The 22297-nt window shown below is 44.5% G+C and overlaps 2 protein-coding genes across 2 annotated transcripts in view; one reads left to right on the top strand and one right to left on the bottom strand.

Moving 5' to 3' along the window:
• Nucleotides 1–516, bottom strand: part of LOC134391928 (dual specificity calcium/calmodulin-dependent 3',5'-cyclic nucleotide phosphodiesterase 1A-like) — a 47378-nt gene extending 46862 nt beyond the window's left edge. The window contains exon 1 of the mRNA XM_063115850.1: nucleotides 323–516. Within this exon, the coding sequence (XP_062971920.1) occupies nucleotides 323–516 (194 nt within the window). The remainder of the gene's footprint in view (nucleotides 1–322) is intronic.
• A 9186-nt stretch (nucleotides 517–9702) lies between these two features.
• On the top strand, nucleotides 9703–21669 carry ANKRD66 (ankyrin repeat domain 66). The gene is made up of 4 exons (XM_063118517.1): nucleotides 9703–9841; nucleotides 10036–10193; nucleotides 20157–20385; nucleotides 21498–21669. Exons 1-4 carry the CDS (start codon nucleotides 9798–9800, stop codon nucleotides 21667–21669), a joined length of 603 nt encoding a protein of 200 aa, XP_062974587.1. The 5' UTR covers nucleotides 9703–9797.
• The last annotated feature ends 628 nt before the right edge of the window (nucleotides 21670–22297 follow it).

The following is a 22297-nucleotide window of genomic DNA, read 5'->3' as shown; positions in this document are numbered from 1 at the left end:
AATGAAACTGAAGGTAGATGCAGCCTCATGTAGAATAACTCTAAGCCAGTGGATCCACCACATGGTGACCCTGCTGATGGTTCCTAGCAGTGGGGGAAAGCACTGCCCATCTGGGGAATCTGAGAGTACCTGGGCCCTACCATCTCCCCAGGTCTATGCTCCGATATGGCCACATGAATATCATGTGTGGGGAGGCTGGTAACTAACAGAAATACAAAATGTCTCTGAGATATGGACTAGATTCACTTTTCATTTTACCAATCATCAGCTCCATAATTTAAACCATGTCTTGTTTATTATTTGTTATAAATTTTATGCTTGCCTTTCTACCAAAACACCAGTCTGGACAGCATATGAAATAGTCCGTATGGTCGCTGTTTCCTCAAGATCCTTTCTGTGTGGCTCTTTTTTCCTTGCAAAGGTCCCAGTCAACCACTCCCGGACATCCATAGGTACAGAATCCCATTGGATATTACAGAGTTCATCCTCAGTGTCGAAAAGGTTCCTGCAAGACATAATTATCTTTCTTTCAACATTCATTCATTCAAATCATTTTCAAATTAAAATATAACTTAAAAAAAAAGAAATTTCAAGTATATCAAATACAAAACACAGCAGCATTATACAATTTTTTTTGTAACATCAGAAATCAATTTTAAAATGCCTCAGAAATAAAACAAAAACCCATCTAAAAGTGAAAAGGGGAGCAAATTGCTAGACCTCATGGAGGAGAAGGCTGTCAGTGACTACTAGTTATGATGGGTCGACATCCCCTCCAATATCAGAGAAGAAGGCCTTTGCATAGCGGTTGCTGTCAAAGACAAGAATGTGTGTGTGTGTGTGTGTGTGTGTGTGTGTGTGTGTGGTGTTGTTGTTGTTGTTGTTGTTGTTGTTGAAGTCAGACCCTATTTGTTGGTTTCTCACAGGCATCTCTGTGTGAACAGAATGCTGGACCAGATCGGCCTTTGATCTGATTCAGCATCAGGGCTTTTATGTTCTTATGATCTCCCCAGAGAGAGAAAGTTCCACAGCTGTGATGTCACCACCAAAAAAGCCCTGTTCCTAGGACCCACCCAAACACACTTTTGATAATGATGGGCCAGAAAGCCAAAACAGACAATTAACAAAGAACTAAAACAATAAATCGTATCCCCAAATCTCTCAGTTGAGTCGATACAGTGTGCATTAAATTATTATTATTATTATTATTATTATTATTATTATTATTATTATTATTTTATTTATTATCATCCCAGCTTTTGCCCAATACTGGGCCTCAAGGCAGCCTTACAAAGAGGAATCCATCATCCCCAGACTATTACAGACCTAGTTTACTCTATAAATCCTGATGTTTGCCCATGTGCTGGCCCGGTAACGCCCCCCGCCCTACTCTCCCTTACCTGCCTCCGTCCGCGGTCCGTCAGCGTCTCCAATTGAGCCCGTGGTTCCAGCAGGAAGTCTGGGCCGCACGGCCCAGACTTCCTGGTGGAACCGCGGGCTCAATTGAAGACGGTGACAGACCGTGGACGGAGGCAGGCAAGGCCCTCTCCCCCTTGGTCCCTTACCGGGCTCTGCCGCCATCGCCACATGGGCGGCGATGGCGGCAGGGCCCGGTAACCCCCCCGCCCTCCTCTCCCTTACCTGCCTCCGTCCGTGGTCCGTCAGCTTCTCCAATTGAGCCCGTGGTTCCTGCAGGAAGTCTGGGCCGCAGTTGCGGCCCAGACTTCCTGGTGGAACCACGGGCTCAATTGAAGACGGCGACGGACCACGGACGGAGGCAGGTAAGGCCCCCCTCCTCCTTACCGGGCTCTGCCGCTGTCGCCGCATGGGCGGCGATGGCGGCAGGGCCCGGTAACCCCCCCTATGGGGGGGGACCGGAGCTCCGATCCAGATCCGGAGCTCCGAGCGGAGCAGAGTGGGCACAGGCGGAGTGGGGGCGGGGCGGAGCGGGCCGATCCGAAAATGGCGGATCTTAAAGTGAAGCAGAGTGGGGGGTCCGTGCACACCCCTACTACAAACAAGAAGGATCTTAGAATTGTTGTAGATCACAAGCTGAATATGAGCCAACAGTGTGATGTGGCTGCAAAAAATAGCAAATGGGCATGTTTAGCCTGGAGAAGAGAAGACTGAAGGGAGACATGATAGCCCTCTTCAAATATTTAAAAGGTTGTCTCATAGAGGATGGCCAGGATCTCTTCTCGATCATCCCAGAGTGCAGGACTGTTAGCAGAACTCAGGCTACAGGTCACTGACCTGAGGCTAAAGAGTTAACAAACACCTACAGGGTGGGAGGGGATTGCTACAATGCTTGTCTTGCTACTTCCTGTCTCCTCCCTCCTTCTTCCTTCTTCATTCTGCTGTTTTACCCACCTGCATGGCGTGCTGACCACGATGGGGGAACCAAGACATCCCATCATAGGATATAAGTTAAATGTTGCTAAGTAAAGTTTTCTTTCGAACCACCTGGAGTGTTTCTATTGTCTGTACGCGTGGCTACTCACAGGGAGCTCATTCGGTCGACAACAGGTTGTGGGCCCAGGACCCAAATAAAGAATAACCCGTGAAAGGAATCACTTGGGAACCTGTGAGTACTGCTTATCGGTTAGACAAGAAAAGAAAAGAAAACTCTCGGAGTGTGGGACGATGGCTGAAAGCAACACATATGCAACCATGGCAAAGCTAGACACCAGGAACTACCAGACATGGAAGTTCAAGATGGAAATGGTGCTAGTAAAAGATGACTTGTGGGAGGTTTTAGAATCAGCTCGACCTGCAGAAAACCCCCAGGACTGGGATAAAAAGGACAGAAAAGCAAGGGCAATAATTGCTTTGTCGGTCCAAGACGACCAGTTGCTCCACATTTGAAATGAGAAAACAGCAAAGGGAATGTGGGAAGCATTGCAGAAAATACATCAGCCTAGCAGTATAAACACAAAGCTCTTTCTGAAGAGAAAGCTGTTTAAAATGAGCTGGAAAGAGAAGCTAGTTTGCCAGACCATGTAAATGCAGTCCTGCAAGTGGTTGAAGAACTAAGAGCAATTGGCTCAGAGACCTCGGAAGAGGATGTCGTGTCCATCATTTTGTGCAGCCTAGATGACTCCTACGAACCCCTCATAACAGCCTTAGAAGCGTGCCCTGAAGCAGAGTTAAAATTGGACTATGTGAAGGCCAGACTGATTAGTCAGTGGACTCGCAGGATGGAAAACATGGCTGACGCCTCATATAACAGGACAAAGGCTGGGTGGGAAACGAAGGCCACAAAGGAATCTGAGAAGGCCCTCAAGGCAAAGACCAAGCAATGTTATACGTGCGGGGCGAAAACACACTTTAAAAGGGACTGTCCCGAAAACGGCCACAAGAGGGAGACGAAGGGCAATGAAAAACATGCCCGGACAAACCTTTGCAAATTGGCCCCTCTTGAACCATCCAGAACTCAAGGGGACAATCTGATTTGGATATTGGATTCAGGAGCCAGCTGCCACGTGACTAGCCAGAGAGAGTTCTTCACCAAACTGGATCGTCGAAGGCAAAGTTATGTTTGCCTGGCAAATGGAGAACAGATAAGAACAGACGGGGTGGGAGAAGGCACCATAGACTGCATAGCCCCACCACATGGCGGGAAGACAAAGCTGACAGAAGTCTTGTTTGTGCCATACCTAGAAGGGAACTTGCTCTCAGTGAGAAAGCTTGCAGCGGATGGATTTGTCCTGCTTTTCCAAGAGGACAGATGCCAAATCAGCAGAGACGGAAGCCTGTGGGGCAATGCTGTGGCAAGGAACTCCATGTATGAGGTCACCGGCGGCAGAGAAGAGGCCAGAAGGGCAGAGCACATACCCCACGACAGCCGCATCCACCTCTGGCACAGACGCATGGGGCACAGAAGTATGGAGGCAGTAGAAGAGTTGGTGACTAAAGGACTCACTGCAGACCTACAAATCCCAGCGTGCAAGTCAAAGATGAACTGTGTTTGCTGCATCAAGACCAAGTTCATGCGAGCCCCACTGCCCAAGGCAAGCGAGAGCAGAGCCAAAGAACCATTGGAGCTCATCCACTCTGACCTTTGTGGACCAATGAACGCAGTAACCACTGGAGGGGGTAAGTACTTCCTTACTTTCATTGATGATTATTCCAGGTTCACAACAGTGTACATCATCAAGCATAAGAACGAGGTGCTGAGTAAACTGAAAGAGTTTGTTGCAGCGGCCAGGAACAAATTCCATAGAACATTGGGTGCCATTCACACTGACAATGGAGGAGAGTACGTAGGAAAAGAGATGGGAACATACTTGCGGGCCCAAGGCATCAGACACCAGAGGACAGTCAACTACTCGCCGGAACAGAACGGTGTGGCTGAGAGGCGCAACAGGTCACTCCTAGACATGGTAAGAAGCATGCTGTCAGATGCAAACCTACCATTCAAATTCTGGGGAGAGGCGGTGTCGACGGCAGCCTACATACAGAACAGGCTGCCAACCAGAGCCACTGACAAGACACCCTTTGAGCTGTGGCATGGAGCCAAGCCAAAAGTGGGCCACCTGAGAGTGTTCGGATGCAAGGCCTATGCTCACATCCCAGAGCAGAAGAGGACTAAGCTAGGTGACAGAGCCATTGAAGGGGTCCTGGTGGGATATAGCCCCTACAGCAAAGGCTACAGAATCCTCATTCCACGAGACTGTAGCATCATAGTCAGCCGAAGTGTGCAGTTTGACAAGACTGCAAGGCCCGGGACTATGGAGTTCATAGAGGTGGATCTAAGTGCACCTGACAGCGGAGAAGGGGAGCCCAAGGCATTCAAGCAAGATGAGGGGGCGACCAACATGCCCAAAAGCAACAGCGAGGCCAGCGACACCGAGGAGCCCAACCTGGAGGCAACAAGAACCCAAGAGGTCGGAGAGGGCTACTAAAGGGGTGCCACCAGCCAAATACGGTGACAATTACTTCACAGCCAAGGCACAACAGGTCCAGGAGCCAGCGAGTTGGGAGGACATTGCCCACCTGCCTAAAGATGAGGCAGACAAGTGGAGGAAAGCAGCTCAGGAGGAGATGGACTCATTACATGAGAATGAGACCTGGACCCTGGCCAAGCTCCCACCCAATCGCAAGGCAATCGGCTGCAAGTGGGCTTTCAAAGTGAAATGCAACGCAAGCGGTGAAGTAGAGCGCTACAAAGCCAGGTTAGTAGCAAAGGGATACTCTCAAAAGTATGGGGAGGACTATGATGAAACTTTTGCCCCAGTAGTAAAACACACGACCATCAGAGCCATGCTGAGCATAGCAGCAGCAGAGAGATGCAAGTCAAGCATCTAGACATTAAGACTGCATTCCTATACAGTGAGATAGAAGAGGACCTGTACATGATGCAACCGCCAGGATTTGCAGATCCAGAAGGGGCGGGGAAAGTGTGTAAATTGCACAAGAGCATCTATGGACTTAAACAGGCAGCCAGAGCCTGGAATGAAAAAATTAATGGAGTCCTAGTAAACCTGGGTTTCACCAAGGGGAAAGCAGACCCTTGCCTCTATACCAGGCAGAAGGGGGGGCAGATGGACATACGTGTTGGTGTATGTGGACGACTTAGTCCTGTGCTATGAGCAGGAAAGCGACAGCACAGAAATCATGCTCAAGTTGAGGCAGAACTTTGAGATTAAAGATCTGGGTCCAATATCACATTATCTGAGCATACAGGTCGAGAAGGGGAAAGACGGGAGCTTTCTCCTTAACCAAAGACAAAAGATCGAAGAGATGCTGCTAGAGTTTGGAATGGCAGAGGCGAAACAGGTCAAGGCTCCCATGACCACAGATCATCTGAAGGGTCGAGGCGACGACACTCCACTACCGGACAACCAGCAGTATCAAAGGGCGATCGGTAAGCTGTTATTCATTGCAACAGTTACCAGGCCAGACATCGCTGCAGCTGTGGGCATCCTGAGTAGGAAGGTAGCCAACCCATCTCAGCGTGACTGGAACGGAGTGAAGCGTGTGATGCGCTATCTGAAAGGCACTGCGGATGCAAGGCTAAAACTGCCAAGAGGCACATCCATGGGACTGGTCGGGTTTGTGGATGCAGACTGGGCAGGCGACAAGTCAGACCATAAGTCTACGTCGGGAAGCCTGTTCATATACAATGGCGGAGCCATCAGTTGGGCCAGTAAAAAGCAGGCGGTTGTAGCCATGTCTTCCACAGAAGCGGAATACGTGGCAGCGGCCAGTGCATGTCAGGAGGCGATTTGGCTCAGGCGATTACTCACTGACATGGGGCTGGTGATCACTCAAGACACAGTGCTACATGAGGACAATCAGGGGTGCATAAAGCTAGCATCGAGTGAGAAGCTGAGACCACGGACGAAACACATCGACGTGAAGCATCACCTGATAAGAGACCTAGTAGAGCAAAGAGTGATTGAGCTAAAGTACTGTCCAACCAAAGAGAAGGTGGCAGATGTGCTTACAAAACCCCTACCAGGGGAACTGCACCAGTGGCACCTGATGGGCATAGGACTGATGCAATGACCTATTTGGACTGGCGCAGTGCCCTGTGGCCTTCGAGAAGGGGTGTTAGCAGAACTCAGGTTACAGGTCACTGACCTGAGGCTAAAGGGTTAACAAACACCTACAGGGTGGGAGGGGATTGCTACAATGCTTGTCTTGCTACTTCCTGTCTCCTCCCTCCTCCTTCCTTCTTCTCATTCTGCTGTTTTACCCACCTGCATGGAGTGCTGACCACGATGGGGGAACCAAGCCATCCCATCGTAGGATATAAGTTAAATGTTGCTAAGTAAAGTTTTCTTTCAAACCACCTGAAGTGTTTCTATTGTCTGTACGCGTGGCTACTCACAGGGAGCTGATTCTGTCGACAACAAGGACATGGAATAATGGGCTCAAGTTACAGGAAGCCAGATTCTGGCTGGACATCAGGAAAAACTTCCTGACTGTTAGAGCAGTACGACGATGGAACCAGTTACCTAGGGAGGTTGTGGGCTCTCCCACACTAGAGGCATTCAAGAGGCAGCTGGACAACCATCTGTCAGGGATGCTTTAGGGTAGATTTCTGCATTGAGCAGGGGGTTGGACTCGATGGCCTTGTAGGCCCCTTCCAACTCTACTATTCTATGAAATCAAGTAATTGTATGTTTCCATTTCTATCTGGCTGCATCAGGGAAAGAGGACAGACTCCATTGGGTGAGCCGAAACCAAGAGCTATTTTGGTTTCTCCTCTTCCAGAATGCTCTCTCTAAATGCCATTCCAGCTTGTTTCTATAAAGATATGTAATATTAATAATTGATTCCTGGATTTGCTTGCTTTCCATTTCTCTCTCTATTCCTTTTTGCTCTTGTATTACAGCTATGGGATTTTAAGACTCCAAGCAGGAACTGCCTTGTTTTTAAATCCATGTACATCATTAGAAAATTTGGGGAACTTTTTTTTTAATCTAGCCAGCTAATTGATTAAACATTGTGGCCCTAATTTTAATAGTGTACCTTCAAGCCTGGACAATACGATCACAGTCCTCGGATCCCAACTAAAGAGGTGCAAGGTTCTTATCAGGCTGGGGTTTTGGGTTTTTTTTTTAGCCCCAAAACAACCAGAGTGGGCAGGGAAGTTTGAGTTCTAACATGGACTGGGGGTACCTCTGCTCAGAAGCAATTGAGGCTGTACTTACAACAGAGTGGCAGAAAGTTTCTTTTTTGCCCTTTGATCACAGGTTTTTGATTTTGCTGAGTTACAATTTGTTCTGATACCGATCTTCTCTCTTTTATCCTGCGCCATGTTTGCAGCTGTCTTTGGTCTACTAACCTTACTGCAGTAAGTTGCTACATTTAAAAATAAGTAAGCTAATAGTAGCTCCCTATTCCTATGTACATGCCATTCTTACAAATTCCTTGTTGGTGTCAGTTCAACAGAAAAAGTCGACCCCTTCCAGAAGCATTGTGATGTCATTGTGATGTAGCCATTAACAGCCTTTGAGTAATCAGTAGCCTGAGTTTACATCACAGGACTAGCCCTCAACTGCCCTGTACCTTATCAGAAGACTTGTTTGTGGTTATGGATGCCAGGGCCAATGTGCAGAGTTGGCACTGTAGGGCACCTGCTAAGACCCACACCCCAGCAGGGGGCCCATTACAGCCCTTGGAGCCTCTGCTTTTCCTCCTCCTTGCTGCCATTGTCTGTTCAGTTGCAGGTGAAACATGGCAGGAGCAAGGACAGGAGCAACAGCCTCCACTTCCCTCTAGGGATTCTGGAGATTGCACAAAGGGAAGAGGCAGCAGAACCTGCAGTGAAGAGGACCCCCCCCTCCACAGAGTGCATCACCTTGCCCCCACTTGTGCTGGTACTGTTGCCAGCAAATGCAAGGATTGTTAAAACCACATCTTCTTTTGAAAAGCAGGAGGATGTCGCAATCACAAGATAAATACTGATATTTCTGAAGTACGCTAACATTTCCTTTAAAACCAAGGAGGGCTAGAATATTATTTATCAATCAATTACATAACTCTGTAGCAAATCTTTCCGATACAGAAATCTCCCATGATTGTTAAATGAATGATAATATAATGCAGCTGTCATTGGAGAAACTACTTCTGGCCAAGGACTCTTCTACAAGTCAACTCCCTAAAGGAAACCACTTATATCTCCTAACGCAGCTGTTCTTCATTTTCTGGGGGTACATAAAATAGATGCACACCCACCCACCCACCCGCAGTCTGGTCCTAGACAAAGAGCATATTATCTCATGTATCAGCCAGGCTAAATAACTGATACGGCAAGATGATTCTGTTCATTGTTATGGAGAAAGCCTTTCGTTTTCATTATGTCTTTTTGTTCTTCTGCATTTGCTAGCAGCTGTGTTTAATGGATGCTGGCTGTCCAGGAGGACTTGCTCATCGGTGGCCTACTACTTACAATGCAGATTCTAAGGCTTGAGTACTAAAATGCTTGTGTTCCAGGTCAGTTAGGAAGGGCACACAAGACCACTCAACTTCCATCAGCTGCCTTTATGAGTTCCATCACACCTACTTTTTTCCCTGGTATGCATCCGCAATTTCCACATCCATTTCCTTAGCATGTCAAGCACTTGTCACTTTCACATGTGCGCATTGTTGTGCTATTTCGTCTTGTTTACCTTTTCACCTGCACCAGCTCACACTTCCTGGCATCGCCACTGTCCTAGCAAAATGTCTTTTCACTTGTTCGCTCTCCCACTACTGTGCCAACCCCACCCCGCCCCTTCTCCTTCCCCCTGTAGTTCATTGGTTGTGGTGATTATGATAGACATTGTGGTGGACCTGGATTGCTCTTGTTTTGTGGTCTAATGGGTGAACGGGGGAGTAATGAGAGTGGGGTTGGAGCAGCAAAAGTCCGTTCGACCAACTCAACACAAGTCGGTTTGCTCAACCAACTCAGCACAAGTCCGTTTGTTCGACAGGCTCAGCACGCATCCCCAAGCACAGTGAAAGAAGGAATTGAATTGTTCACTGGAGGAGAACAGCCCCTGCCCTCCTCTTTCATCAGCAAGATCACCCTTCAAAGAAAACGCCCCCACAAAAGTGGGAATTCTGACATAGCACAAGGATGGCAACACACACACACACACACACACACACATTGTATGACATTTGCTGGATGCATTTCTTTAAGGATTTTGTCATTATAACTCTGCAGCTTTAACAAGGGAGGAGCCAGTTTCCATAGAAAGTAAGCAACAACAGACTTCAGGACTTTGTTGTCAGAAGGCAGACCTCTCTTTCTTTATTGCAAGGACAAAATTTGATGTTCTAAATCCTGTTGTCAACGGGACATGCTTCTAAATGTATGCATAGGATTGCAGCCTGAGCATAACCGGTAGGCAAACAATTCATTTGCAGCAAACACTGACAATTCATTTGCAGATCTTCCTTCCTTCCTTCCTTCCTTCCTTCCTTCCTTCCTTCCTTCCTTCCTCTCTTAACTACTAGAAATACCTTTTCCTCTCTCTCTCTCTCTTTGATCAAAGTACTTTGTACAAAATCATGCTGAGTTCTTTTTGTCTTGTTTAGTGTATTAGTAGAGCACAGAATGACGGAGCTTCATGAAGCTGTAGCTTTGGGTGACTATGACATAGTGGACAATATCCTCAAGAGGGGGCTGTGTGACCCAAATTGCAAAGATATGGATTGGGGCGATAGAACACCTCTCCACTGGGCGGCAGCAAAAGGTAAATAGCAAATTGATTCTCTAGATTTCACAGAGAGCTTCATCACACCAGCGTTATACTGTGCAATCACTGCGAATTGCATGCAAAGGACTCCGAAGTTTTCCAGATTATAATCTGCTTTTACTGTGAAGCACTCCCATGCATCCTGCTTTAATTGTGCTTCTTAGCCAAAAGAAGCGCTGTATTTTGTACCACTTTAAGAGCAAATCTTTTGTTGTTCTCCAAGCGGCCACTGGGGGTGCAGGATGATGATGTAGGGCAGAGCGACTCGTAACCCCTACTGACTCGTAACCCTCGCTGAGCCCGCAGCAGGCACCCTTCCCACTGCTTGCCTGCCTCCTCTCCCCAAAGTGGATCTGGGAGAAGCACCTGTCAACCACAGTGGGAGGGAGGGATTTTGAAAGAGTGACCCTACATACCTAAGCTGTATTGAGAGTTTAAAGGGGGGGATGCAAGAACACCTTTTCTTTGCTCTTTGATTCAGGCTGCAATCCTATTTCTTTAGATAAATACAATTCTTTGATGTAAACAACTAAATACTGATGAAGATATAATCAGAAACGGAATATATAATCTGGAGTTACCGTCTGTTTATGTTTGTTTATGTTATGTATTACAACAATTGTTAAATTTGTATCATATGTATATGTTAGAATCGTACAAATCTTTTTGATTACATATATGTTTTTTTTAATAAAAATTTTTATTTAATACTTCAACATACATTTTATTGTTTTAATACAATAAAAACAATACTACATAATAAATAAATTATTAGATAACATTTGATAACATATATTCTAGCTTATTCTATTAACATAGTCATACTTAACATAAAAGTGCACCCACCACCACGGGATCTTATTCCTGTTTCCAAAATCTCATTGCTTCTTCTGGAGGTGCTTTCCCACTCCCCTTAGATAATACAAATTCTAGGAACTGTTTCCATATTCCCTCAAAATCATTCGTTTTTATCATTCCTCATCTAACTTTTATATTACATGTTAATTTGTCATTAATAGCAATATCCCATATTTCTTTATACCAATCTTCTATATGATAATCCCCTTGAACCTTCCAGTTCCTATATATCATTAACCTTGCTGCTGTTAACAAATTCGTTATCAATTATTTTGTCTCTTTACTACAATTTTATTCTCCATATAATGATAACAATGCCACTATAGGTGTCTCTTCAATCTCCATTCCTAAAATTTCTTTTATCTCATTAAACACCATTTTCCATAATTTTTGTACAAATTCGCATTCCCACCACATATGTAAATACTTTCCTTTTTTTGTGTGTGTGACAGCCTCTCCAGCAATTTGCTGAATTCAACTTATTTATTTTATTTAATCTAAGCGGAGTTAGATACCACCTCCATACAATCCTATAATAATTTTCTTTTATCCTCACAGACATACTTCTCAACACCCTTTGTTTCCATATTCCTTCACAACTCTGTTGCCCAATTTGTTCCTTCAAATCAGTTTCCCAAACCATCTTGCTAGTACTTTCTGTCTCCCCCTTTTCAACTAATATTCTATATATTTCACTCGTTAATCCTTTTATTAATTTATTTCCCCCTTTCTCAATTTCTTTTTTTAAGATCAGCTCCTCAAATTTCGTAGTCACTCTATCCTTTATCCATTTCTTTGTCTATTGTTCTAACTGGAAATAATTTCACCACGTTAAGTTTCTCTCTTTTAATCTCTCCATTAATTCTTCTTGAGTTTATGCTGACAATGCCATCTTGATTTCTCAGACCCGTCTGGGCCTAAAGAGACTACTGAGTAGCTTTGCTGAATACTGTAAAAATAATCTTTTAACAACTAACTGTTTGAAAACTAAAGTTCTGGTCCTTTCTAGGAGGAAGGCAAGATTCTTTTGGTCTATGGGAAAAACAAAATTGACCAAATTGATTCATATAAATACCTGGGCATATGGTTCCATGAAGCTCTTAGCTGGAGAGTCCATGAAAAATATGCAAAGGCACTAACCCAGTTTTTCTTCACAAAGGGAGGGAAATTTCTGCCAGCAGCCACCTGGGTCTTTAAAGCCAAAACAGTGACTCAGGTTCTTTTTGGGGCTTCAATTTGGTTTTCCCTCTCTAAGAGTTCTCTTGAAGGAATTCATTGCCTTTTCCTCATGCTAATATTCGGTGTTCCCAGATGTGTTTCCAGAGCTGCCCTCAATCTGGAGGCTGGGCTAAACTCACTAAAATGCTTAGCGTGGATTTATTCTATACTACTTCTACTTTCTTTATTGCGATCCATAGATCCATAAAAAGAAAGAAACAAACAACAGACAAACAAACACAAGAATCAGACATGAAATCATACAGTTAGAGCTATTGTCAACTTTAGTCTAATACACAATGAGCTCTAATCTTAGCCGCCACTGTAAGAAATTTAGCAACAGCCAAAGTTACACTTGAGGACTTATCTTCCAACAGAAACTTAACATAAAATTTGCCTGTACTTCTGGACAGTTTGCTCAACAATGGGGTGATCATAAGATGGCGGGCCTGATTATAAAAGCTACAGGACAGAAGGATATGCTCCATCGTCTTCACTTCCATGTTTCTACAGGGGCACCGTCGTTCCTGATACGGGACACCAGCATATCTGCCCTGAAGTAATTCAATAGAATAAACATTGCATCTGGCCTTGGAGAAGGCAATACGATATTTAGCCACCGACAAGTTCTTTAGATAGTCGGCCAGCTGAAGAGGCCCAACGTAATGAACGTGCAATGCACTGGGAGAGCAAGAAACATGACAGCGAGCGCGTAAGTCGCAGAAGGCTATATCCCACAGTCTTTGTTTGACAGCTTTAAAAGCAAAATTCAAGCCCAGATTAAGGAGGAGGGAAGAGGAGAGACCTATTGAAGCTGCCTTCCTGGCAAGAAGCTTGGACCAGCTGTTCACATAGTTGTCCTGAGCCAGACAGGGAAGCAGACCTGAGCCCCTCCCAAAAAGACTAACTTCCATCCAAAATTTTAAGGCAGACCACCAAGCCCTAAGCGAAAGAGAGCTTTCCCCGGTTTCCAGCAGAAGTACAGAATTAGGGACACACTTTGGGAGTTGAAGAAGGGTCCTCAAAAACCTTGTCTGCAGCCTATCTATCTCAGATGTTAATCCCCCTATCCAGATATTGGAGGCATATAAAAGCTGGGCTGCAGACTTGGCATTAAACACTTTGATGGCAGACGGTATAAACATTCCCCCTTTAGTAAAGAAAAAGCGTGTTATTGCAGCTGAACTGACTGAAGCTTTATTAAGGGTGGCCGATCTATGGGCACTCCAGGACAGGGTATGATGGAAAAGCAGCCCCAGGTAAGAGAAAATTTTCACCTGTTCCAGGATATGCCCATCAAGGGACCACCGACGTTGAGAAAATCTATTTTCAAAGACCATGACTTTAGATTTCTCAAAATTAATTTTCAGATCGTTGGTCAAACAAAAGTTGGAGAATTTCATTAAAAGATGTTTCAAACCAGGTCTAGAGCAGGAGAGAATAACAGCATCGTCTGCGTAAAGTAAAATAGGAATTTTCCTTGCGCCAAGTTTGGGCAAGTGTCCTTCATGGTCAAACAGGGCCTCCTCAATATCATTTATGTATAAGTTAAATAGTGTAGGTGCGAGGATACAGCCCTGTCTTACTCCTCTAGACATAGGAATTTCATTTGAAAGCTGTCCCTGTGTGCCACATCTAACTTGCATCCTGCTGTCGCTGTATAGAACCATTATAAGATTAAGAAGTCTTTTGTCCACCAGGATTTTATCTAATTTCTCCCATAGTTTAGTTCTAGGAATGGAGTCGAAAGCGGACTTCAGATCCATGAAGGCGACAAACAGTTTGCTACATAGAAACTTAAGATGTTTCTCGGCTAAGTGAAAAAGAATCAGACCATGATCAGAAGTGGAGTGATTCTTTCTAAAGGCAGCTTGGGCTTCTGTGACAACATTATTGGCCTCGAGGATGTCAGTTAGTCTATTAGATAGAAATCGAGCATAGAGCTTGCCTATTATTGAGAGGAGGCTGATAGGTCTAAAATTCCCAGGATCCTTTGGATGTCCCTTTTTGAATATCGGAACCACAATTGCGTGTCTCCAACTGTCAGGGATTTTGCCAGATTGATTTATAATGGTAAAAAGAGCGGCTAACAAAGGGGCCCACCAATCCTGATTGATTTTCGACTTCCGGGAAAATGGCATTGGAGGCTGCAGTGGTGTGTGAGTCTCCGCGACTCATATAATTTAGTTTAGAAATTTTACTGTTTTATTGACCTATTTTAAGCAGTTTTATTGTTTTATTGTTTTACTCTTTCACTTGTTTTTAATTGCGCTTACTGCCTCTGCATTTCCAGCTTGCAGTTTTGCAGCTCTTGATGTGCTGCCTCCTTCCTTGAACTGCAAACTGCTTTTTACCAAGAATTTAATTAACACTTGGCAGCTTTCGAGTATTAGTTGCCACTCCCTGAAAGGGGTTTTAAACTTTTTAGTAGGGTGGACTTTTTTAGCTTGCTTACCTCTTGGTCATTTGGCTGACCATGAGAAGGAAAAGAGTTTTATCACCTCCACAAAATGCAAGTAACGCGCCTCGCGCCAAACAGTGCAGGCTCGACAGTTTATTGTTCGGCAGCCTCCTCATGCCGTCTCTGCTGCTTCTCCGAGAGATCACTTTGTCTAACAGATATGCTCCTCTGGCCGAGGGAGGCGAAGTTACTGGTGAGTCTATCTTAGGAGACGCTGGCGTTTCTCAAACAAACCAGCTAACTGGCAAATCCACGGAAAACTCCCAAAGTGAAGCTTTTTCCTTTGAATTACTGGCTGAGCAATGTTTTCTAACAGCGAGGACACTCCAATTGATTATTTCTAACTTAGAAACTGTGCTAAGTTCTTTAAATAAACTGTTGACATGGCTCCCAGAAAAGCTTCTCTGCCAAGGCATCCAGGCTCAACCTCCACCCCGCCCTCCCCGTTTAGATCCGGTATTCGAACCTCTCTGCAATAATGGAGGCTGTTTATCTACAGCCCCCAATAGTGGACCAGATATCGGAATAATAGAGCGAAAAAATGGTGGCCTAGTTCTTCAGCCTTGCTCGATGGTTATAGATGTACATCCCCATGGAGGACAACACCCATTCTGGGGATCGGTTCAAAGTGCTAACTTAAACCTCAAATGGCTGCTAAATATTCAGCCATCATATTTGTTGGCTGTGGAACTACTTTTCTCTTCACCTGTTTATAAGAAGTTTACTAAAGTTGAAGTTTACTAAACCTACCACCCCAAATTTACTAATGAAGGAAAAACTTTTTCTGCACACTGTGGGGATCTACCCATCACGGCTTTTTAAAGATCTCCAGGTTAAACCATTAATATCCATCAAAAGCCGCTCTAATTCTATCCTCCAGCTGCAGTTTAATGCCCCCAAATGGAGTAGCAGCAAATCCATGGCTTTTTCAACTGCGGTGTCTGAAGAAGCAGATTTACCACACAAAAGCTTTTTTCCTTCTTCCTGCCCACTGTGTGAAGACCAGCCTCAAAGCATCCAGCAATCTCCGAGCAGGCCCTCCGACTCCCTCATCTTGGAACAGGAACTGCCTCCTGATTCACTTCATTTGGGGATGGTCGATTTCTTTTGTGCTCAGCCCTTGGTTGAAGGGCAACATACCATCACTACCTTGCAAGACCTGATAACTTTTGGTCAAGACACTCCTGTGAAAGTTGACAACGTTCGTCCGACGTCGTGCCTCTATCCAGGAGTGCTGCATACATCGGTGGGGAGCAAGACGTCGTCCATCCCATCCTGCCAACTGCCACAGCCGTCTGGAGGGCTGCCTAATGCTAATCAAGTAGGGCCGACATCAGAGTTAATATCGCCCAGTATCATCGATTCCGACCCACAGCTTCCATTGAACCATATGACAGCAAAGAGGAATGGCTGCATTCAGAGGGACATGGATGGATCACTGGTCGGGATTACCCCACTAGATTGATGCCAGTGGCCCCAGGGTGATTCCTACCTCAGGATCATATCCTGGAATATTGCGGGCTGGGCGAACAAACGTTGGGATAACTGCTTTTGTCAATATATCTCTTGCTTTGATGTAATCTTGCTTCAGGAAACCTGGGCCATGGACACTGTTGTTGTTAATGGATTTTCCTCCTACTCTTTGAATGCTCACCGGGCAAATAAGAAAGGTCGTCCAAGGGGTGGCCTTGCCATTCTGGTGTCCTCCTCACTGATAGCTAAGGTTACTGAATTGGAAAACTGTGAACAACTGGCGTTTGGAATTTGTTTGGAAATTAATGCTAGTCATTTTATTTTTGTGAATGTTTATATCCCTCCTGCTAAATCCAATGAGCAGATCAAGAAACTCTGGCATAAAGTAGAGAGCTATTTATCCACTCAAATTATTAGGTTCCCTGATGCATATTTATATATTCTGGGTGATTTTAATGCCAGGATTGGCTCCAATAACAACGATCTAGAAGCAAGATACCCTATCTTGAGTGAACTTAGGGAAAATCGAAATTTTCCACACAGAAACTCAAAAGATCAGTTTCTGAATTACGCTGGCAACTATCCCTAAATATAGGAAGGCATTCTCCTTAGTAAGGTTCAATGTTCTCCCCTCCAAGCTATTAGAGGGCAGATTCAAGAAAATTCCAAAAAATATTAGATGCTGCCCCTGTAATGACTATTTTACTGCAGTTATTATGAAGAGGTCAGGAAAGACCTAATATGCCCTATTATACAGAGTTTCCCCGGTCACTCTCCTGAATTTCTTATGATTATTTTACTTCAGGGTACCAATAATCCAATAATCCTGGAAGACAGAAACAAACTTCAAAGTGATCTTGATAGGCTGGAGTGCTGGGCTGAAAACAACAGAATGAAATTGAATAGGGATAAATGCCAAGTTCTACATTTAGGAAATAGAAACCAAATGCACAGTCACAAGATGGGGGATACTTGGCTCAGCAATATTACAAATGAGAAGGATCTTGGAATTGTAGTAGATCGTAAGCTGAATATGAGCCAACAGTGCGAAATGGCTGCAAGAAAGGCAAATGCTATTTTGGGCTGCATTCATAGAAGTATAGCTTCCAAATCACGTGAGGTACTGGTTCCTCTCTATTCGGCCCTGGTTAGGCCTCATCTAGAGTATTGCGTCCAGTTCTGGGCTCCACAATTCAAGAAGGACACAGACAAGCTGGAGCGTGTTCAGAGGAGGGCAACCAGGATGATCAGGGGTCTGGAAACAAAGCCCTATGAAGAGAGACTGAAAGAACTGGGCCTGTTTAGCCTGGAGAAGAGAAGATTGAGGGGAGACATGATAGCACTCTTCAAATACTTAAAAGGTTGTCACACAGAGGAGGGCCAGGATCTCTTCTCGATCCTCCCAGAGTGCAGGACACGGAATAACGGGCTCAAGTTACAGGAAGCTAGATTCCAGCTGGACATCAGGAAAAACTTCCTGACTGTTAGAGCAGTACGACAATGGAATCAGTTACCTAGGGAGGTTGTGGGCTCTCCCACCCAAGAGGCATTCAAGAGGCAGCTGGACAACCATTTGTCAGGGATGCTTTAGGGTGGATTCCTGCATTGAGCAGGGGGTTGGACTCGATGGCCTTGTAGGCCCCTTCCAACTCTGCTATTCTATGATTCTATTACTGAGCAAGTGGCCAAATTTTGGAATCTGGCTATTCTCATTAGACCACTCATGAATGTCTGATCATTATTTTAAACCCACTGATTAGCATTTTTACAGATTTTGTATCCCTTCTTCTTTACCATCATGTATTTTATTGTCTGTGTACTTATATGTTGTAATGGTGGTCTGTTGACTGTAAATAAAGATTGATTGATTGATTGAATATTAGGAGACTCAAGCTACACAATATAGGTCCTTTATCTTTACCCAACAGAGAGGGCCCCTCTCTTTCTTTGTGTCTGTCTCTTAAAATGTCTCTGGGGATACAACAGAGACATCAGTGGAGAAATCAAAAGGAACATAGCTGGGTTTGGGCACAAGTGTTCTGCTCCACTGTCCCCAAAAGACCCCAAATGCAGAAACAATGCAAAACATGCCAGTGGGGACTGAATATGCTTATACTCCACCCAAGGTCGAGTCTGTCACCTCCAGAATATCATCCATCCATCTTGCCCTTGGTCGGCCCCTCTTCCTTTTGCCTTCCACTTTCCCTAGCATCAGCCTCTTCTCCTGGGTATCTTGTCTTCTCATTATGTGGCCAAAGTACTTCAGTTTTGCCTTTAATAACATTCCTTCAAGTGAGCAGTCTGGCTTTATTTCCTGGAGTATGGACTGGTTTGATCTTCTTGCAGTCCAAGGCACTCTCAGAATTTTCCTCCAACACCACAGTTCAAAAGCATCTATCTTCCTTCGCTCAGCTTTCCTTATGGTCCAGCTCTTGCAGCCATAGGTTACTATGGGGAATACCATTGCTTTAACTATGCAGACCTTTGTTGTCAGTGTGGTGTCTCTGCTCTTAACAATTTTATCAAGATTTGTCATTGCTCTCCTCCCAAGAAGTAAACGTCTTCTGATTTCCTGGCTGCAGTCAACGTCTGCAGTAATCTTTGCGCCCAGAAATACAAAGTCTGTCAATGCCTCCATGTTTTCTCCCTCTATTTGCCAGTTATCAATCAAGCTGGTTGCCATAATCTTTGTTTTTTGAGGTTTAACTGCAACCCAGCTTTTGCACTTTCTTCTTTCACCTTCGTCATAAGGCTCCTCAGCTCTTCCTCGCTTTCAGCCATCAAAGTAGTATCATCTGCATATCTGAGATGGTTAATGTTTCTTCCTGCAATTTTAACTCCAGCCTTGGATTCGTCAAGCTCAGCACGTCGCATGATGTGTTCTGTGTACAAGTTGAATAGGTAGGGTGAGAGTATACAACCCTGCCGTACTCCTTTCCCAAACTTAAACCAGTCCGTTGTCCCATTGTCTGTTCTTACCGTTGCTACTTGTTCGTTATACAGATTCCTCAGGAGGCAGACAAGATGACTTGGTATCCCCATACCACCAAGAACTTGCTACAATTTTTTATGATCCACACAGTCAAAGGCTTTAGAATGCAAATCGACATTTTTCAAAGGCAGGAATTTTGAAAGGGAGACTACAGGCTGAAATTACTGAATTAAAAGATCTCAAGAATTAATTTAGGCTTGAACTGAAGTAATGTTTTCCTCTCCAGCTACTAGCGTCAAAGGTAGGATGATTGCTGTTGTGAATGGTTAGTGTAATTTTCTTCTAAACATTTAAGCCTTACAATGTCACAAACTGTGCCTCTTGCGTTTCATGGTCATTTGGCCCCACTGCTTACAGTTCTTTCCTCTATAACTATGTATATTTGCCAACTGGGGAAAGCACTTCATCCATATGATAAAATGGACTCTCATCTGTGAAAGCTTAGGGCTTCTCCATATTTAGCAAAACCCCTGTGGCCTTACCTGGGCTTTGCCTACCAGAACCTTTGCAGGCTTAGCAATCAGCACAATGCACACGCTTCCTCCCCTTCCCCTTGTTTTGGCCGGTTCTTTCCTATATGTTTTATTTGTGCTGCCAACAGTTGGTGCTGCTTTATTGAATGGTTTTGATTGATTACAGCATTTGGGTGGTGGTGGTTATAAAATGGCAGATACCCACTTGAAAATGGCAGGAGAGGCATTGGAGGTTGATGCCATCATGAAAAGGACCTGCAAACTTCCATGAGTGACCAATCATGAGTGTGCAATAAATCACTTGTGTGGAGAAGCTCTTAGGTCACAATAAATATGCTAATTTACAAGGTACCGCAAGGCAGTAGTTTTTGCTGCAACAAACTGGCAGAACTACTTCTCTGGAAGGTGTCTATAACTGAAGAGGTTCCACTGTGGTCTGTCTCCTCCATTTTGCTCCCATTGTCTCATGTCTGTATTTCTATCAGGACACTCAAAGACAGTAAAACTACTTGTGGAACATGGTGCTCGTCTATGCTTGAGAACAGAAGCAGGATGGACCCCAGCTCATTTTGGTGCTGAGTCAGGGAGACTAGGAGTGTTAAAGACACTTCATACTTTACATGCCCCTATTGATGCTGCAGATCTTTATGGGGACACACCAAGGAGAATAGCAGAGATCTATGGGCACAAAGATTGTGTCAAGTTCTTAGAAATGTAAGTATTGGCAAAAGTATTAAAAAATCAATTATAATAATTCAAGATATAATACAATTTTAAAAAGGAAGTTATTAAAACAGTAAAGGTTAAAACAATACAATTTAAAGCACGATTAGTATAATTAAGAACAGCAGCAGATTCACTCATGACAAGTTTATTGAAAGAAAAACTTTCAGTAGACTTGAGTGAATCTGTTGCTGTTCTTAATCTATTTTTTATACTAATTGCTGCTTTAGACGGTATTTCTCTCCAGGGGCCAGTAAAGAGGTAGACAGCCAAATAGCCACCAAGGGGGATGTTCCAGAGCTAAGGTGCCACCACTGAGAAGATTCTGTTCCTTGTATGTTGCCTGAGAGCAGTGTTTCTGAGACAAATTCTAAAGCCCATAGAGTTCTTTATGTGAACTTCATGTGAATACCTTAAAGTATTCAGACCCAAAACTTTTTAGGGCTTTAAAGGCTCAGACCAGCACTTTAAACTGATGTTGGTAGAAATTAATAGGTAGCCAATACACTTGGAACAAGATGGACATTTCTGTGTTTTGAGCGCCTACCAACTGTGTTTAAAGTCAGCACTATTTTTGTTGTTGCACTGCCAACAAGCTGCACGTACTGTTTCACATAACCTCTGAAGCTTTAAGGCAGGGATGGGCAACCTCCGACCCATGGGGCTGAGTCTGGCCCATGGAGCGTCAGATAAGGCTCTTCCTGAAGCCCCACCCCCTCGAAGGAAGGAAGGAAGGAAGGAGGAGGCAGGGATGGGCCATGAGAGGCTGCAGCTCTTCTGCACTGCTCTGATCTGGAAGGTGCGAGAGAAGCGAAACTGGATGCACACAGCTTGGGCCATGAGGAGCTGCTTGACTCCTGTATGGGGATGCAGACACCAGCTCTTGCCTTCCTGGGAATTCAGCACACACAAATAGAAGGCTTAAGTTACCATTTTAAATAAAACACTGAACACAGGACACTGAACATTAATTTTAATTTTAAAATTAATTTATTTTAATTTTCTGAAGAAATGTGCTGGATCAGTTTCAAATGCTGTGAGAAATCTTTGTGCATGTTATGGTCGTGACCTTCCCTTCCCTTCCCCCTTTTCCTTTTATCTAGGGCTGAAGTAGAACACAGGGAGTATTGCCAAAAAGCGAAATTAAAGGGAATTCGGCTGGATGAGGAGGATGAAGACTGGGAGCTTAACAAGGAAGAACTTCTGAAAAATAAACCCTGCACGCAAAAGAAACATGCAAAGAAAGTATGTGGAAGAAATGGCAAATTAAATTGAATGGCACTTAGCTGATAAAGTCTGTAGCAGGGGAACCAGGCCCATAAGACATAAATCTGCATAAAATCTACATATGCTAATTTATATCTATATATACAAATTTAAAAATAATGAATTAAGTTCATAGGAGGGAAAGCCAGCCAATTAATTTCTCAACCAAATCATTTCAAATAAATCGTATTCTTCAATCAGAGCTCCATCACACCTACTTTTTTCCTGGTAGGCACCCACGATTTTGACTTCTGTTCTTTCAGTGCTCATCCCTTTCATGATTGTAGCTATACCAGGGGACTCGCTTTTCACTTGTTTGCTCTCCTGATGCTGATGCTCCCGCCCCACCCCTTCTCCTCCCCCCTCCAGTTCATTGGTTCTTGTCGGGTGATGGACATGGGAGCCTCTCCCCTGCCCGCACTCTGGCTTTGTTGTCTAGCATTTTACTGATTCAACGTTTAATCGGCTGGGTGCCATTTCTGCAGGCAATTACGCAAAGAGGGTGGGGTTTGAGCAGCAAAAGCCCGTTCGACTGGCTCAGTTCGTTCGGCATGGTGTGCTGGAGGAGGCTTCTGCTGGGGGGTGTACTCTTTGCAAATATAAAAGCAATATGAACTGGCCAGAGGTACAGTTTATT

The sequence above is a fragment of the Elgaria multicarinata genome, chromosome 2 (assembly GCF_023053635.1).
Source record: "Elgaria multicarinata webbii isolate HBS135686 ecotype San Diego chromosome 2, rElgMul1.1.pri, whole genome shotgun sequence".
In the NCBI taxonomy this organism is placed as follows: domain Eukaryota; kingdom Metazoa; phylum Chordata; class Lepidosauria; order Squamata; family Anguidae; genus Elgaria; species Elgaria multicarinata.
This window is presented reverse-complemented; position numbering and strand designations above follow the sequence as displayed.

Coding starts and splice junctions, on each gene's coding strand:
- ANKRD66 (XM_063118517.1), top strand. CDS start 9,798: ATGCTTCTAAATGTATGCATAGGATTGCAGCCTGAGCATAACCG. Junction 9,842..10,035: donor TTGCAGCCTGAGCATAACCG/GTAGGCAAACAA, acceptor TGTCTTGTTTAG/TGTATTAGTAGAGCACAGAA. Junction 20,386..21,497: donor TGTGTCAAGTTCTTAGAAAT/GTAAGTATTGGC, acceptor CCTTTTATCTAG/GGCTGAAGTAGAACACAGGG.